Source organism: Salpingoeca rosetta (assembly GCF_000188695.1).
Source record: "Salpingoeca rosetta unplaced genomic scaffold supercont1.3, whole genome shotgun sequence".
NCBI classification, from domain to species: Eukaryota; class Choanoflagellata; order Craspedida; family Salpingoecidae; genus Salpingoeca; species Salpingoeca rosetta.
Window position 1 is genome coordinate 410,683 of NW_004754931.1, and position 14,837 is coordinate 425,519.

Consider the following 14,837-nt stretch of genomic DNA (forward strand, 5'->3'; position numbering starts at 1 on the left):
GTGTGTGTGTGTGTGTGTGTGTGTGTGTGTGTGTGTGTGTGTGTGTGTGTGTGTGTGTGTGTGTGTGTGCGCGCGCGCGTCTTCTTGACGCCGCCACAGCTTCATCGTCTACCAAGTGCAGTCCATGTTCCTTACTCGCTGCCCTCACCATGGTTATCACCCCCACCACCACCACCGCCGCCGCCGCCATCACCAACAGCAGCAGGCGGCTGAGGAGGAGCGCCTTCGCCGCCGCATGCGCCGCGTCGGCCCCGCCCGCAGCCATCGCAGCGTCCAAGACACATCCGCCCTCCGCCCCGGCGACAAGGGCTTCATCATCCGCGCCCGCGTGCCCCAGCCAGAGGGTCAGTCAACCGCGTGATGTGATGTGTGTGTGTGTGTGTGTGTGCGTGCGTCTAATCATCACACGAAGCATACTTCTCCGTCTTTTCCCTTGAGCTTGCTTCCCTCCCCGTTGGTCTTTGCTCACGGGACCTCGTTTCTATTCCTTGACCTCCCATCACCATCATTTCACTTGCACGACGCAGATCGCGACTACGTGATTCGACCAGAGAGCAAAGTCACCCAGGACTTTGATACAACTGCTAGGGTGCGTGTGTGCGCCTGTGTGTGTGTGTGTGTGTCTGTGTGTGTCTGTGTCTGTCTGTGTCTGTCTGTGTGTGTGTGTGTGTCTGTGTCTGTGTGTGGAGGTATTCACGCTCGCACCGGCGCTAACGCCATCGCCATCACCTGCACCACGACCATAGGCTGCGCGCTCGCAAGGGAGGATGGCGGACTTCAACCGCATGTTCAAGAGCCAGAAGAACAAGTCAAAGTCCCGCAACGTGTCCGCTGTGCAGGTTCGTTTTGTGCGTGCTCCTCCTCGCGTTTGCACCACCACCACCACGCTTCATCCACATCGTTGTTTCATCACACGCACCTGGCAACGTCGCTCACTTGCGTCCATCTCCCTGTGTACTCACGCGCTGCTCGTTTGGCTTTGACGCAGGTGAACATCACGGGCTCCTTCAGCGGTGGTAAATGACGTGTACACGAGGAACAGGGCAGCATCCTTTCTCACCACAGCTGGCTGCTTAGCTCTCCTTGAATGTGTTGTGATGTGAATGTGTGCGTGTGTGCGGGGGGGGTGAGGTGTGGTGATGATGGTGGTGATGATGATGATGATGATGATGATGATGATGATGATGATGATGATGATGATGATGATGATGATGATGTGTGTGTGTGTGTGTGTTTCACTGCGCTGTTCTTTCTTGCGGCGTCAGAATAAATGCACACAAAAGCTCATGCAGGTGATGTGGGAACACACGCGTTTAACATGAAGGCAACACAAGGTCGCTGGGGGACTTGGCGAGGTATGGACTGGACGTATGTTTCATGATTGTGGGCAACGACCACCAACACAACGACAAAGGGGCGGGGAGGGGAAGAATGGAAGCACGCGCAGTTCTGACAACAAACGTCAACAAAGAGGGGAAGAGATGAAATGCGATGCTCAATCGGTGCGACATACAGACATGACGTCGCCCAAAAGGAAACAACAACAACAGCCAGAGCAACAACAACAACAACAACAACAACAACAACAACAACAACAACAACAACAACAACAACAACAACAACAACAACAACAACAACAACAACAACAACAACAACAACAACAACAACAAAGGGGCTGGGAAGAAACGCGACGCCACAAAAACATCGCCGAACAAAACAGAAATGAAACAGAGCGATGGAAGAATGGAATTGCAACTATCACCAGTGCAAACAAAATCAACGGTCTTTGTATCAACCACACAGCACAACAGAGAGGGAGTGGGGTGCTGGGAGAAGGGGGGAGGGGATCCACGTTCCACGCAAATGTGAACGAACGTGCACTTTCATGCACATGCAGGCGCAACACGTGCACCAGCATCATCACATGAGCACCTGCCCTTGAACAATGCGGTTCCACACATCGCTGTCGAAGGAGGTCAGTGGATTGGACCTCACGTCGAGGTTGCCTGTGATCACCTGCAGCCGCCCACGCTCGATTGTTGTCAAGCGGTTGTTGCTCAGGTCGACATTGCCCTCGACGCGTGTCACGCTTCCAAAATCAAACGTGGTCATGGAGTTGTACCCCAGAAGCACATCTGACGGCACTGAGGTGAGGGATTGTAGATCCAGCATTGTCAGCTGGCAGCTACGAAGGTCGATCATACCAGAGACAGAGGTCAGCCTGCCAAAATCAACCCGCTTCAAGTTGAAGTTGGGCCATGCGATGGCATGGTTGAGCGAGGTGAGCTGCCCCAGATCAATTGCAACAAGGTTTTGGTTCTCAGAAGGCCTTTTCCCAAGCTGCAGCCTGCCTTTGATGGAAGAAATGAGCTGGAGGTCAATGGTGGAAAACCTGTTGCCCCTCAAGTCAAGATCTCCACCGATGCTCTGCAGTGGGCCAAAGTCAACATTGTACAGGCTCTGGTACTTCAGGGACAGGCTGCCGCCAAGCTGCGTGAGGCCGGCGAAGGCCAGCCTCGACTGATAAGCTGTCACGTTAAGGGACGAGTCCATGGCAGCGCCGCTGTTGAACTGGATCGTGACTGGCAGGTGTTCCGTGGTACCGCATCTCAGTTCCCCGCGCAAGTGCTGCAAATTGCGCAGAAGAATATGGGTGATCTGATTTGCTTGGAGGTTCAGGGTTCCGCCCACATGTGTCACGCGTTGGATGTCAAACGCCGTCAGGTCGTTGTAATACAGTTCAATGTTGCCTTCCACCCTCGTCAGCTCACCAAAGTCCACGTGCGTGAGCTGGGCGTTAACAAAACTCAGGTCCTGCGAGAGCGTCGTTAACCTGCCCATGCGCAACTCTTTCAACTTCGATAAGCCATCAAAATTAATGGCACCGCCCAGCTCCTGGAGGCTCCCGAGGTCAATGCTGGTCAGCTCGCGGTTGTACCTAAGGTTGAGGCCGCCGCCCACAGACGTGACGTTGGCAAGCGTAATTTCCGTGAAATCGTTGAACGACAGATCCATGTCACCCTTGACAGTGTGCAGGTCACCAAAGTCAAATCGCGTGAGACCGTTGTCGTGCAGGTCCAGACTGCCGGAAACAGTGGCCAGACCTCGTATCCCACATGACGGCTGGTTGTAACCGTAGCTGAGCGTGAGATCTGACCTCAATGTCCTGCCCGCATCAAAGTGGATGACAGACAGGGGATTGCCCCGAACATTGACGCTACGAATGTGCTCGATGCTGCCCAAATTCAGGAACGTCAATCGGTTGTTCTGCAGGGCCAGGGAAGTGGCCACCACCTTCAGGCCACTCAAATCAAGGGAGGTCAGCTGATTGCCACGCAGGTCAATCTGCCCAGCAACGGAGGTCACGTCGCCAATGTCAAAGTGCGTCAGCCTGCCATGCACTGTCAGCGACGACGCCAGCAGTGTTAGGCCTCCCAGGTTTACGACTGCCAAGTGCGGGGTGGTGCCCAGGGCAATGTGGCCACCAATGGATGAAACGCTTCCAAAGTCCAGTGTGGTCAGCCGGTTGTTGCCAGTTAAGTCCAATACTCCGCCAATGCGAATGATTGAGGAGAATTTGAGGCTGTCAAGGCCACTGTGGTCAAGAACCACATCACCCTGCACGGTTCTGAGGGTTCCACGAACGTCAAGAGTCGACAGCTGGTTGTAGCTGAGTGTCAACGTGCCAAACATGGTCGTTGGGCCTTCAATGTTCACAGACGTCAGCCTGTTCGCGCTGAGCACCAGCCCTTTGATGGTTGTCATGTTTCCAAAGTGAAGGCTCTCAAGGGTTCGGAAGGCATTGTCTCGCAAATCAATCTCGCCGCCAATGGATTGAACGTTTCCAAAGTCGCACGATGTTAGCTTGTTGTGACTCAGGTCAACACGCCCAGCAATAGTGAGCGCATTATTGAAGTTCATCACGGACAGTTGGTTGTGACTCAGGTCAACACGCCCAGCAACAGTGCGGACGTTGCGAAGGTCCACCGTCCCCAGCTGGTTGTTGCTCAGGTCAACGCCGCCGCTGATGGCTGTGACAGCACCAAAGGAGATGGTTGTCAACATGTTGCCGCTCACGTCGATCTGCGAAATGTTTGCTAGTTGCGCCAGGTCAAGCTGTGTGAGGCGAGCATGCACAGTCAGGGAGCCGCTGATGGTCTTGACGTTGCCCAGATCCAAGGCGGCAAGGTGGGGGTTGTCGGACAGGCGCAGGTGGCCGCCAATCTGGGTGACGGCACCCAAGTCAACGGCAGTCAGCCGGTTGCTCATCGCGTCGAGATCACCGCCAATGACCTGGAGGCGATCACCAAAGCTGAGAGACGTCAGCAGGTTGTTGCTGACACTCACACGGCCGCCAACTTCGCGAATCTTGCCAAAGCTGATCTGCCTGAGTTGGTTGTTGCGCAAGTCAATGCTGTCCTGCACGTGCTTGACAGCGCCAAAATCCAGGGATGTGATGATGTTGTTGCCCAAGTAGATGGCGCCGATTTTCTTGACGTTCTGGAAGTTGACTATGGAGAGGCGGTTGTAGTTGAGGTCCAGAGCGCCATCAATGGATTTAGCCTTGCCAAAGTCGATGAGCTCAATCATACCACCCGAGCCACGCACATCGCCGCCAATGGAGCGTATTGAGCCAAAGTGCACCTGGGTCTGCGCGCTGCTCAAGGATACGACATCCGTGACCTTGTGCAGGCTGTAGAATTCGGGACAGCAGCACTCAATAACGTTGGATGCCTTGGTGTAGGACATGTCACGGAACTGTTGACGTGTAAAGGGGTCTGAGCAGTCCAGAGGGTGGCCAGGGCCAGACGAGGATGACGAGGACGAGGTGATACCCACAGGGATACCAATCACAAGTGCCAAGATGCAGATGGCACCGATAGCCGCCAGCACAAGGCGGTTCCTGCTGTACGTTGGACCAACAGCAGCGGACGGCCGAAATGCGTGCAATCCAACGGCACGCGGAGTGGCGATGGTGGCGTCCGCGTGCTCATTGTCTGCTGACTCCACGAGTGCGTCTGTGTCCGTCTCTCCAAAGTGGCCAACATTCCACATTGGTTGGGTGGATGCTGTTGCGCTGGGCGCAGACACATCTGGCATCGTCGCAGGACCCCGAGCAGGTGGCTGTGTGTGTGTGTGTGCGTGCGTGCGTGTGTGTGTGTGTGTGTGTGTGTGTGTGTGTGTGTGTGTGTGTGTGTGTGTGTGTGTGTGTGTGTGTGTGTGCGTGCGTGCGTGCGTGCGTGCGTGCGTGTGAGTTTGTGTGTGTGTGTGTGAGTTTGTGTAAGCGAGGGGGAAGTGGACGTAAATGACTTGGAAAGTGTGACATGTGATGTGAGCATGTTGTGCGAGCGCGCATGCTTGAGGTCAGAGAGCAAGAGAAAAGCAGTGTCAAGCATGAACCCCCATGCAGCAGTACACCGCGAACGGCTGAAAGCAAGGGGCAAAGAGTGCTTGCAGCAGCAATAGCCTTGTAGCAGGCATGCTTTGGCTGCGGCTCACCGTGGCAGTGGGAAGGTTTGCCGAAGCAGGATTCGGTGCAAACTGTTGCGCGAACTCCACATCGCCGCTAATGTGGCGGGGCTGCCCATCAAACACAAACGGTGCCTCCTCTGCAAACGAATTCCGTGTGGTCCCTTGGGCTCCAGGTGATGTGCTTGCTGTGACATCAGCGCTAGCTGCGGCCTGTTAGGGTTGTGTTGGCCAGTGGCATCAATGTGTGTGATGAGCAAGAGGTAGTGAGGTAAGTGTGAGGTAGTGTTGTTGTGGGGGGGGGGAGTTGTTGTTGCACCGTGCAAAGGTAGAGGGGGAGCAGTCCACAACACGAGAGCACGGGAGAGAGCACGGGAGAGAGAGAGAGAGTGTGTGTGTGTGTGTGTGTGTGTGTGTGTGTGTGTGTGTGTGTGTGTGTGTGCGTGTGTGTGTGTGTGTGTGAAAGAGAGAGAAAGCCATACGTCGCGCTCGCTCGCGCACAAACCGTGGTTCCGGTCGCGGTGGTGGCTGTTGAGTGGGGGTGTCCTTGTTCGACCAATTCAATGACAGAGTGCATCGGCTGCAGTTCTTGCTGCTGAGGCTGCTCCTCTTCAGAGTCGGCGTCAGCGCGAAGAAAGTGTGCAATGCCTGGCATTGTCGTCGTTGCTGTTGTTGTTCCCTGCTGGGTTGATGGAGACGAGCCGTTGTTGTTGTGGCTTCCGGCCCTCTTGTCACCACCAGGTTCCCCGTTGTCGGTGTTCCCGGACATGGTTCAGCGGTATTGTGTGTGGCGGTGTGCTCTTGTGCTGCAGGCTGTTGTGACGCTGAAGGAAGGAAGGAAGGAAGGTAGGAAGGCTGGGCTAGGTTGTCCTGTTGTCCAGGTTCCTGCTCGATCGAGGTTGTGTTGAAGTGAGCCTTTGAGCTTTGAGTGTTGTCCTGCTACAGTCTTGCAGTTCTGCTGCGGCTGTGCGGCTGTGCTTGTGGTTTGATCTTCTTGTTCTGGTGTGCTTGGCGTCGCCCTGTTCCGTTGTCGTGGCTCAGCAGCTTCCTCGTTGTTCTTCTGCCGTGAGTGATGGGATGATTTGATGAAACAGACAAGGCCTTGAAGGTCTGTGAGAGAGAGAGAGAGCGAGAGAAGGAGAGAGAGTGTGTGTGTATGCAGAGGTGCAGTTGAAGTGCTTGCGTGCTTGCGAGCAACCATCAAACGACTGAGAAACGACCGAGGGGAAGTGGCCGCCAGTTGTGGAGATATCACACGATTTTTTGTTGGTGTGTGTGCCAAGTTTCTCAACCGATTACATGCTGTCGTTTGTTGATTCTGCTGTTGGCTGCGACGACGATGGGGAAGCCTGTGTCGTTTGGGGAGGTGGCTGCGCTGATAGCGCTGGTGGCATCCATTGCGTGTCTGCTGTACGCGCACGCCAGCGTGTCTGTGGGCCTGGCGGCAATCGACGCCACGGCCGAACGGCTGGGCCTGCACGAGCTCCAGCAGGGCGCAGACGGGGTTGCAGGCCGCGGTGGCGACAGTGATGGGCGGCGCAACTACGCTGGCGGCACGCAAGGGCATGGTGGCGCAGAGAGCAGAGGGATAAGAATAGACGACGCAGAGGACGTGCAGTATGGGGTGGTGCCGACGAAGAAGCTGGCGAAGCTCAAGTCCACCATGGCAAAGCGGCGAGGCAGCTCCGAAGCTGCCGCGCTGGCGCGCAAGGCCATTGCTGGCCGGTTCTGGGAGGAGGACAACATCTGCCTTCACTCGCACAAGCTGCTGCCCGGGTGCCCGTTCAATGGGCAGGTGCCGCTGCTGGTGACTGGCGTGGGCCGGAGTGGAACGCACCACATCGCCAGTGCACTTCGCATGAAAGGGCTGGACATCTGCCACGAAGCCGTGTGCTCGCAAGGCAGCGTGTCGTGGACATACGCCGTGGTGGACCCCGACCACTTCTACCCCTGGGAGGCAAGCAAGCGGCGCATCAACAACCAGCGGTTCCAGCAGGTCTTCCACGTGGTGCGGCATCCCCTGCGGTGTGTTGCCAGCCTCACGACGTTCACAGGCCTATCGTGGCGGTTCATTGGCAAGCACACGCCACAGGTGCCTGATTTGGCGACCATGCAGCCTGTGCTTCGGCGCGCCCTCATCCACTGGGTGACGTGGAACCGGATGGTGGAGGTGTATGCCGACCGCCGCTTTCGCATGGAGGACACAATGCCTGCAGATGTGTGCCGCGCTGCAGGCTTTGAGGAGAACGTGTGCAGCAAGCGAATCAACCGCGCCGCGCGGGCGAAGCGGCACCACACCACGGTGACCTGGGAAGACCTGTATCGGGTTGACGCGGAGTTTACGCGGGCAGCCATGCGACTCGCACACAAGTACGGCTATGAGGACGCACGCCACGTGGTGGCTGGTGATGACGACGACGCCGGTGATGACGAGCAATGATACCCGTGGTTGACGGCGTGTGTGTGTGTGTGTGTGCATGTGTGTGTGGTTGGTCGGTGGTGGTGGTGGTGGGTGGGGGGGGCGGGTTGCATGTGTGTGTGTGTGTGTGTGTGTGTGTGTGTGCGAACATATGCGCGCGTGTGTGGTTGGTTGGGGGAGGGTTGCATGTGTGTGCGCGTGTGTACATGTGCGTGTGTGTGCGAACATGTGTGTGTGTGTGTGCGAACATATGCGCGCATGTGTGCGGTTTCAGTTCAGAGTATGGCTAGAGTGTGCATATGGTGTTTTGTGGACGTGCCGTTGCGTGAAATGGCACATGCGTGCGCACGCTCGTGCGTGTACTGATAACGGATTCTCTACTCTCCCAACATGACCGCAAGTTGGACTCTCAAAGAATACACGAACGATTACACACGAAACGAACAGAGATCAAGGCGATGCGCATGGCAGAGCGAACAAAGAGTTGACGCGCATGAGGAACGCAAACGAAGATGAAAGCTGCCACATCTTCACCACTGCTCGAGCAAACTCCGCGGTGGCTCGCGCATGCCAAACACAAACGCCTGGCAAAGCACCGAAGAAGGGTGACGAGAGAAGAACAAGGTTTGTGAGACCTTGTCGCTGCGCATATGTGCGTGCATGTATTTGTGTGTGTGTGTGTGTGTGTGTGTGTGTGTGTGTGTGTGTGTGTGTGTGTGTGTGTGTGTGTGTGTGTGTGTGTGTGTGAAGGAGAAGTGATTATGGTGAGCAGCAAATGGGGATGGGGCCTTATTGCGTAACTGCATCAGTACACAAAGGCGTGCCCCACCGTGAAAAGATGTAGGTCCATGCAGATCGCGTGCGCGTGCGAACATCGGCCGCATCCCGCTCGCGGTCGCAGTTGCCCAGGAACGTGCCAAACTAGTAGCAGGGTGGAATGGTGGTATGAGGCGGTGTTGCGGATCACGTAAAGCAACGATGAACAAGGAGGGCATGTTCGCCCGCTCTGCCTGCACGCACACACACACGCACGCACACACACAAATTACACATACACACCTTGCAAGAGTGAAGACAATCATGGATGGAGATGAGAAACTTTGAGTTGAATTCAAATGCACGTGGGAACTGCTGCATGCAATGCCATGTGCACTCTAGAAACTGCAGGAAGATTGGCGACATCTCCTGCGGGTGATGCAAACACGGAAGGCGCAGTGGGTGGGTGGGTAAGTGAGAGTGCATTAGTGTATTGGGGGCTCGCTGAGGAGGGAACAACGGGTGTGCGATGGTGAAAAACGAAGCCAACCAGAACACAAGCATCACCAATAACATACACACACACACACACACAGAGGCCAATGCGACCTTTGCAGAGCCGCGAATAAAGCCGTGCCTGTCCATGAACTTGTGACCAAACGACAGCCACTCTTTCTCAATGAGAACAATGTATCCGTTGATGGTGCGGTAGTATGGATCAAGCAGCAGGGAGCTGAGCGAGCACGTCTGTGCAGTGCGATCCCAGCCGTCACTGCGCGACGTGCAGTAGCGTGTGACGTTGTGAAACCATACGTGTGAGATGCAAACAACAAGGACGCACAACACCTCAAGATGAGATACACATGAAGCCACACATTCCCACATACATGCACGCAACACGATGACCACAACCACACACACACACAAACACACACACACATGCACACCTGCAGTGCACGAGGACGTTGTGACCGTTGTTGATGTAATCGACAATGCTGAGTGTCGTTTGCATGACTGTCTGTATGTGTTTGAGCCATCCAGAGTCGTTGACACCGCGCAGGTACTTGTCTGGCCGAATGTTGGATGCAAGGCACGCTGCGCAGACAAACGGCGACATTCACGAGTAAGTCGGCGCTCGCGTGTACATGTGTGTGTGTGTGTGTGTGTGTGTGTGTGTATGCACGTGTGACTGCCGCTTTGCACGCCAACTCGTGGCGAAATCGCGTGCGCGTGAGCCACGTGAGATCGAAGGTTGATGCTGCACCTTTCAAGAGCGCGTTGAGACTGTCTCGCATCACATGGATGTTCTGAATGCCTACAACATGGACGACGGACATGACCGGGGAGGAACGAAAGGTTTGGTGCAGCTTGTGAGGGAAGAATCACCAATACAATGTATCTTGTGAATTGGGAGAAGCAGAACACACAACGAACAAGCCCACATGGGTAGTACACATCACGCACGGATAGGCACACAGACACACAAAGCCGACTCGGCACAAAGGACACACGCACGCACGCACACACGCACACATATACAACACACACACAACACACATAACACACACACACATATATATATATATATACAACACACACACATACACAACACACACACACATAACACACACACACAACACACAAATATGCACAGCACACATACACAACACACATACATAACACACACATCGCACACACCGTGAAACATGAGCTTGCAGTTGGCGTAACCCTCCATGTTCTCGAAGCCTTTTCCAGCAGCCTTGTTCGCCATTGCGTTGACCTTTGGGCGGGTGTCGACGATGATGAGAGGCTTCCCATGTGGGCTGCAGCGTTGGATGGCCAGCAGATGCTTCTCGTCCTCGTCAGACCGCTTGCTCTGCATGCCGCTGTAAGGCTGGCTGCTGCGACAGATACAGCACTGCAGGGTGGTCGTGCGTGAGGTAATGCGAAGCGGAGCGGGGAGGGGTTAAGGGTTTGAGTGGGGACGTTTCTGTGCGCGTGTTGAAGGCGGTTGCCCGCAAACATGTACGGCACGCTTGCACGCGCGCGCACAAATTACACACATACACACACGCACACACACAACACATACATACACGCACACACACACACACACACACACACACATGGTTGACGGTGGAGCGAAAGCTAAGGGCGGGGAGGCGGCCTTTACTGCGGAACTTGGCGCTGCCACGCACAACATCATCCGAGGAGAATGTGGGTACGAACAGCTTGCGCGCATAGGTAGGGCAAACCTGCAGACGCAGTGGATGAAATGAGCATTGATGTGAGAAGGGCAAGCGGGGTTGCTTGCAGGAATGGTGTCGTAAGTACTTGTGGCACGCACACGCACACATGCGCACACGCACACATGCGCACATGCACACACACACACACACACACACATGTGTACCTCGTATTGCTCGTTGACGGTGGACAAGCGCCACTCATCGCACGGAACGCCCATGCGCTTGTACTCTTGCTCGGCGTCATAGAGAGCCCACCCATCCACGGTGACGTTGTTGATCTTCGGGTGCACATGGAACGCATCCAGGCTCTCAATCGTGTCTGATGTGACGTGTGAGGAAAAAGAGCAGGGCACTGGTCTGGATCGTCATGTACTCAATCTATGGCAGCGAAAGGAGATGAGGTTGGTGAGGAAGATTGGGCGTTGATGGGCAATACGCACAAGGGGCCGGCCTCGAATCAGAAAGTAAGGAGCAACACACACACACACACACACACACACACACACACACACACACACACACACACACACACACACACACACACACACACACACACACACACACACACACACACACACAAGCAAACAGCAGAAAGCTGCGCTCTTACCCAGAGCTCTGTTTTTGTGTCTGGGTCATGAAAGAGGAGAACAGAGGCTTGAAACTTGAGAAAGCCTGTGGCAGCAACCTTCAAGCCACGCTTCAACTGCACGTGGTCCAGCTGCGCACACGAAACACGCAAGTTCAGAGGAGAGATGAGTAGGGTGGTACGAAATGGCACACGCCGCGTGTCACAAACATCGCCGCAAATAGAGAGGCAGAGATGGGAGAGACGGGCAGAGGGAAGAGGTAGGGACGTCAGACGGGGGCAGCCACGTGGATAGGAGGTCAGACGAGCAACGATGCGCGCAAACACACACACACACACACACACACACACACACACACACACACACACACACACACACACACACACATCTGACCTGGAACGGCTCATGGACAACATCCTCCATCACCTCTGTTGTCTTGGAAAACACACAACCATTTGATAAAAGCAAATTCTTCTACGTCAACATGTGCTCAAGTGGCACTTGTGGCGCAATGGATAGCGCTTTCGACTTCGGATCGAAGGGTTGCGGGTTCGAGTCCCGTCAAGTGTAACTGGTTTTTTTGTTCTCTTTCTTTTTTTTTGGGCTAAGACACCACCAAGGAATGGATGTTGCATGCTCATGCTGGTGGTGCTGTTGTTGGAGACTTGTGTGTGTGCAGAGTGTGCTGTGTGTTGTGTGGAAGATTGTCTTGGCAAGAGGGAGTTGTGTGTGTTTACTTGAGTTGTGAAGCAAACAAGGATGTAGGATGAATGAACACTCCAACAGAAATAAACAGAGCAGAAGACAAGAATTGTCGACAACGCAAAGTGGTGACGTGGCAGTGTTTGTTGAGAGTTGTGTGGTTATGTGGTGTGTTATGCAAGAGCATGTAACATCGAGCAACCACACAAGGTAAACACTGCACGTGCAACAGATTGGAGGGAAATCACGTGAACATTCCAGAACACAAGAGAGGTGAGTGCAAATTTGTGGTGTCGTGAAGAAGGGAGGTCAATGATATGACTCAGCAGACAGGACTTGCCTGTCAACACTCCCCCGCATTGACCTACCTCTCTGCTGCGTTGATGTTCTGAAACGTGATGATGATGATGATGATGTCATGCATGTAGGAATGGCATGGGCAGAGGTAGGTGAGATGTGAGTAAGGACGTGTGTTGTGGAACACGTTTAAGAAAATGGTTGGTGCCTGTGGTGCGCAGCCTGTTGTGGAAGGCTGGCCCGAGTGAAGGCGTGTCCTGTGGTGCGCGGCCGCTCAGAGGTCCTGACGCGGAGTCGAAGGACGTGGCGACCGGCCCGAATGAGGACGGGCCCGTGGCTGGCAACCTGGCAGAGGACGCTGGTCGAACAGCATCGTGCAGAACTGAGCCGTCTTGGGCCGAGGGAGGATCTTCGTGAGGAGATCTGCGATCATGTGCTCCGTGGCGAGGTAGCTCAGCACAATCCTCTTGGTGTCGACGCACTCGCGGATGTAGTGGTACTTGACGAGGATGTGCCGCATGCGCGAGGCGGCGTGTTCGGCAACGCGCTGCGCCGGCTGGTTGTCCGTGTGGACGAGCGTGGGCTCGCACAGGACGGCGCCGGTGAGCTCCTCCTGGAGTTGGCGAAGGAACATGAGTTCCTGTGCGGTGGCTGCGAGAGCCATGTACTCCGCGTCGGCGGAGGCTGTGGCCACAGTGGCCTGCAGCTTGGAGTTCCAGGACACGGGGCCCGTGGAACAGAAGACGACGAAGCCCGTGCGGGAACGTCGCGTGTCAACGTCGGAGGCAAAGGACGCATCCGAGTACGCTGAGAGCACGCCGTCGGCAGTGCTGCCGTTGCTGGTGTCGCCAGTGGCGGCGTACTTGATGGTGTAGGACAAGGTGCCCTTGATGTAGCGAAGAAGGTGCTTGGCAGCCTTCCAGTGGTCCATGCTGAAGTGCTGCATGCGGCGAGACAGGATGGAGACAGCCGCTGAGATGTCTGGGCGCGTCATCGTCGCAGCATAGAGGAGGGAGCCAAGCAGCTCGCGGAACGGCACGTCCGGCAGTGGCTCCTCCTTGTCGGCCGGCTTGTCGACGTAGCCCGTGCAGAGCGGCGTGCCGACCGGCTTGCAGTCAGCCATGCCGAAGCTCTCCAGCACGTTGCACAGGTAGTGTTCCTGGCTCATGGTGACGGTCCTGGCCTTGCGGTCGTGCTGCACCTTGATGCCGAGACATATGTCTGGGCTGCCCAGGTCCTTCATCTTGAAGCGCTTGGAGATGGCCTTCTTGAACGCGGCCATGTCGCTGTCGCTGTCGGCGAAGATGAGCAGGTCGTCCACGTAGACGGCAACCCACATCATCTTGCCACCCTTGCAGGTGCGGCGGTAGATGCAGGCGTCCGTGGCTGTGGCGACGAAGTCCTGCTCGCGCATCCAGGCGTCCAGCGTGTGGTTCCACAGGCGCGGGCTCTGCTTCAGCCCATACAGCCCGCGCTTGAGGCGCAGGACTGTATTCGGCGAGAAGATGCCGTCGACGGCCGGTGGCTGGACGTAGATCTCGTGATCCACGGGCGCGTTGAGGAACGCCGTGTTGACGTCCATCTGCTGGATGTCCATGCCACGCGCGACGGCCATGGCGAGCATGGTGCGAATGGCTGCGATCGTATCCGTCGGGGCAAAGGTGTCCGTGTAGTTGTCACCGTGGACCTGGAGTAGCCTTTGGCAACCCAGCGCGCCTTGTACTTGATCACATAACCATGGTCATCACGCTGCGTCGAAAAGATGACCATAGTACGGAGCAGCTTGTGGCCCTTGGGAAGGTCAGCGCGAGGCACGACGTCGTAGACGTCATTGGCGTGCATTCCCGCACACTCGTCCAGGATGACTTGGCGCCACTCCTCAGAGTCTGGCGAGGCAAGCGCCTCCTTGACGGTGCATGGATCAGCTGACGTCGCAACATTGCCAACAGCGATGTCTGGTAGATGACCACCCACTGCTGATGTCTTTTCCCCCGTACCAGCAGCGCTGGTGGCACCGTGTCACGTGGTGGTTGAGCCACCAGAGGTGTCCTTGTCGCCGAGGGTCTCGGACACCAGCAGCTGGTCCCAGACGGAGCACACAAGGGCACGTGGCTGGAGCAACGTCTTCTTCTCATATGGTCCAGTAGGAGCGCCGGCAACTTTGTCATCGGTTGAGTGGAGAGCGTTAATAGGAGCATTGAAGCAGAGGCACCGCAATTCAGTCGAGAAACAAAAAAGAGGAGACGCAGTCTTCCTTCATGATGGCGCCGAAGCGAGCGGTGATGGCGTGACAGACAGAAGTGTCTGGGTCATCCAGGGTGGGCGGGCCTGGTACAGACTAGAAGAATCAGGGTGTTG

General features: G+C 55.7%; 6 protein-coding genes and 1 non-coding gene across 7 annotated transcripts in view; 4 read left to right on the plus strand and 3 right to left on the minus strand.

Moving 5' to 3' along the window:
• The window catches only part of PTSG_11763 (uncharacterized protein), a 4,549-nt gene extending 3,373 nt beyond the window's left edge, over positions 1-1,176 (plus strand). Inside the window, exons 9-12 of the mRNA XM_004997581.1 lie at positions 200-344; positions 528-589; positions 747-839; positions 989-1,176. Of these exons, the coding sequence (XP_004997638.1) occupies positions 200-344; positions 528-589; positions 747-839; positions 989-1,024 (336 nt within the window). The 3' untranslated portion in view covers positions 1,025-1,176. The remainder of the gene's footprint in view (positions 1-199; positions 345-527; positions 590-746; positions 840-988) is intronic.
• Positions 1,177-1,920: 744 nt separating this feature from the next.
• PTSG_01662 (uncharacterized protein) lies at positions 1,921-6,686 on the minus strand (the record flags this gene model as incomplete). Its single annotated transcript, XM_004997582.1, has 3 exons — positions 5,975-6,686; positions 5,500-5,682; positions 1,921-5,124 (listed from the first exon to the last, which is right to left on the minus strand). Exons 1-3 carry the CDS (start codon positions 6,236-6,238, stop codon positions 1,921-1,923), a joined length of 3,651 nt encoding a protein of 1,216 aa, XP_004997639.1. The 5' UTR covers positions 6,239-6,686.
• A 55-nt stretch (positions 6,687-6,741) lies between these two features.
• Positions 6,742-8,025, plus strand: PTSG_01663 (uncharacterized protein). Its single transcript, XM_004997583.1, has one exon. The coding sequence runs from the start codon at positions 6,809-6,811 to the stop codon at positions 7,907-7,909; it is 1,101 nt and encodes a 366-aa protein (XP_004997640.1). The 5' UTR covers positions 6,742-6,808; the 3' UTR covers positions 7,910-8,025.
• Positions 8,026-8,418: 393 nt separating this feature from the next.
• On the minus strand, positions 8,419-12,065 carry PTSG_01664 (uncharacterized protein; the record flags this gene model as incomplete). The annotated part of the gene is made up of 12 exons (XM_004997584.1): positions 11,874-12,065; positions 11,501-11,611; positions 11,247-11,271; positions 11,058-11,212; positions 10,771-10,899; positions 10,343-10,562; positions 9,909-9,959; positions 9,592-9,739; positions 9,254-9,416; positions 8,948-9,073; positions 8,762-8,809; positions 8,419-8,472 (listed from the first exon to the last, which is right to left on the minus strand). The coding sequence occupies exons 1-12, from the start codon at positions 11,901-11,903 to the stop codon at positions 8,419-8,421; spliced, it is 1,260 nt and encodes a 419-aa protein (XP_004997641.1). The 5' UTR covers positions 11,904-12,065.
• PTSG_20066 lies at positions 11,978-12,050 on the plus strand. Its single transcript has one exon. It is a non-coding gene; the product is annotated as a tRNA-Arg (tRNA).
• Positions 12,066-12,753: 688 nt separating the features above from the next.
• Positions 12,754-14,321, minus strand: PTSG_11764 (uncharacterized protein; the record flags this gene model as incomplete). The annotated part of the gene is made up of 2 exons (XM_004997585.1): positions 12,754-14,114; positions 14,216-14,321. 2 exons carry the CDS (start codon positions 14,319-14,321, stop codon positions 12,754-12,756), a joined length of 1,467 nt encoding a protein of 488 aa, XP_004997642.1.
• A 19-nt stretch (positions 14,322-14,340) lies between these two features.
• Positions 14,341-14,837, plus strand: part of PTSG_11765 (uncharacterized protein) — a gene marked incomplete at both ends in the record, with an annotated part of 23,117 nt that continues 22,620 nt past the window's right edge. Inside the window, one exon of the mRNA XM_004997586.1 lies at positions 14,341-14,432. Within this exon, the coding sequence (XP_004997643.1) occupies positions 14,341-14,432 (92 nt within the window). The remainder of the gene's footprint in view (positions 14,433-14,837) is intronic.

What these genes read in the sequence shown, in the direction of transcription:
- PTSG_01663 (XM_004997583.1), top strand. Translation starts at nt 6,809, where the DNA reads ATGGGGAAGCCTGTGTCGTTTGGGGAGGTGGCTGCGCTGATAGCGCTG.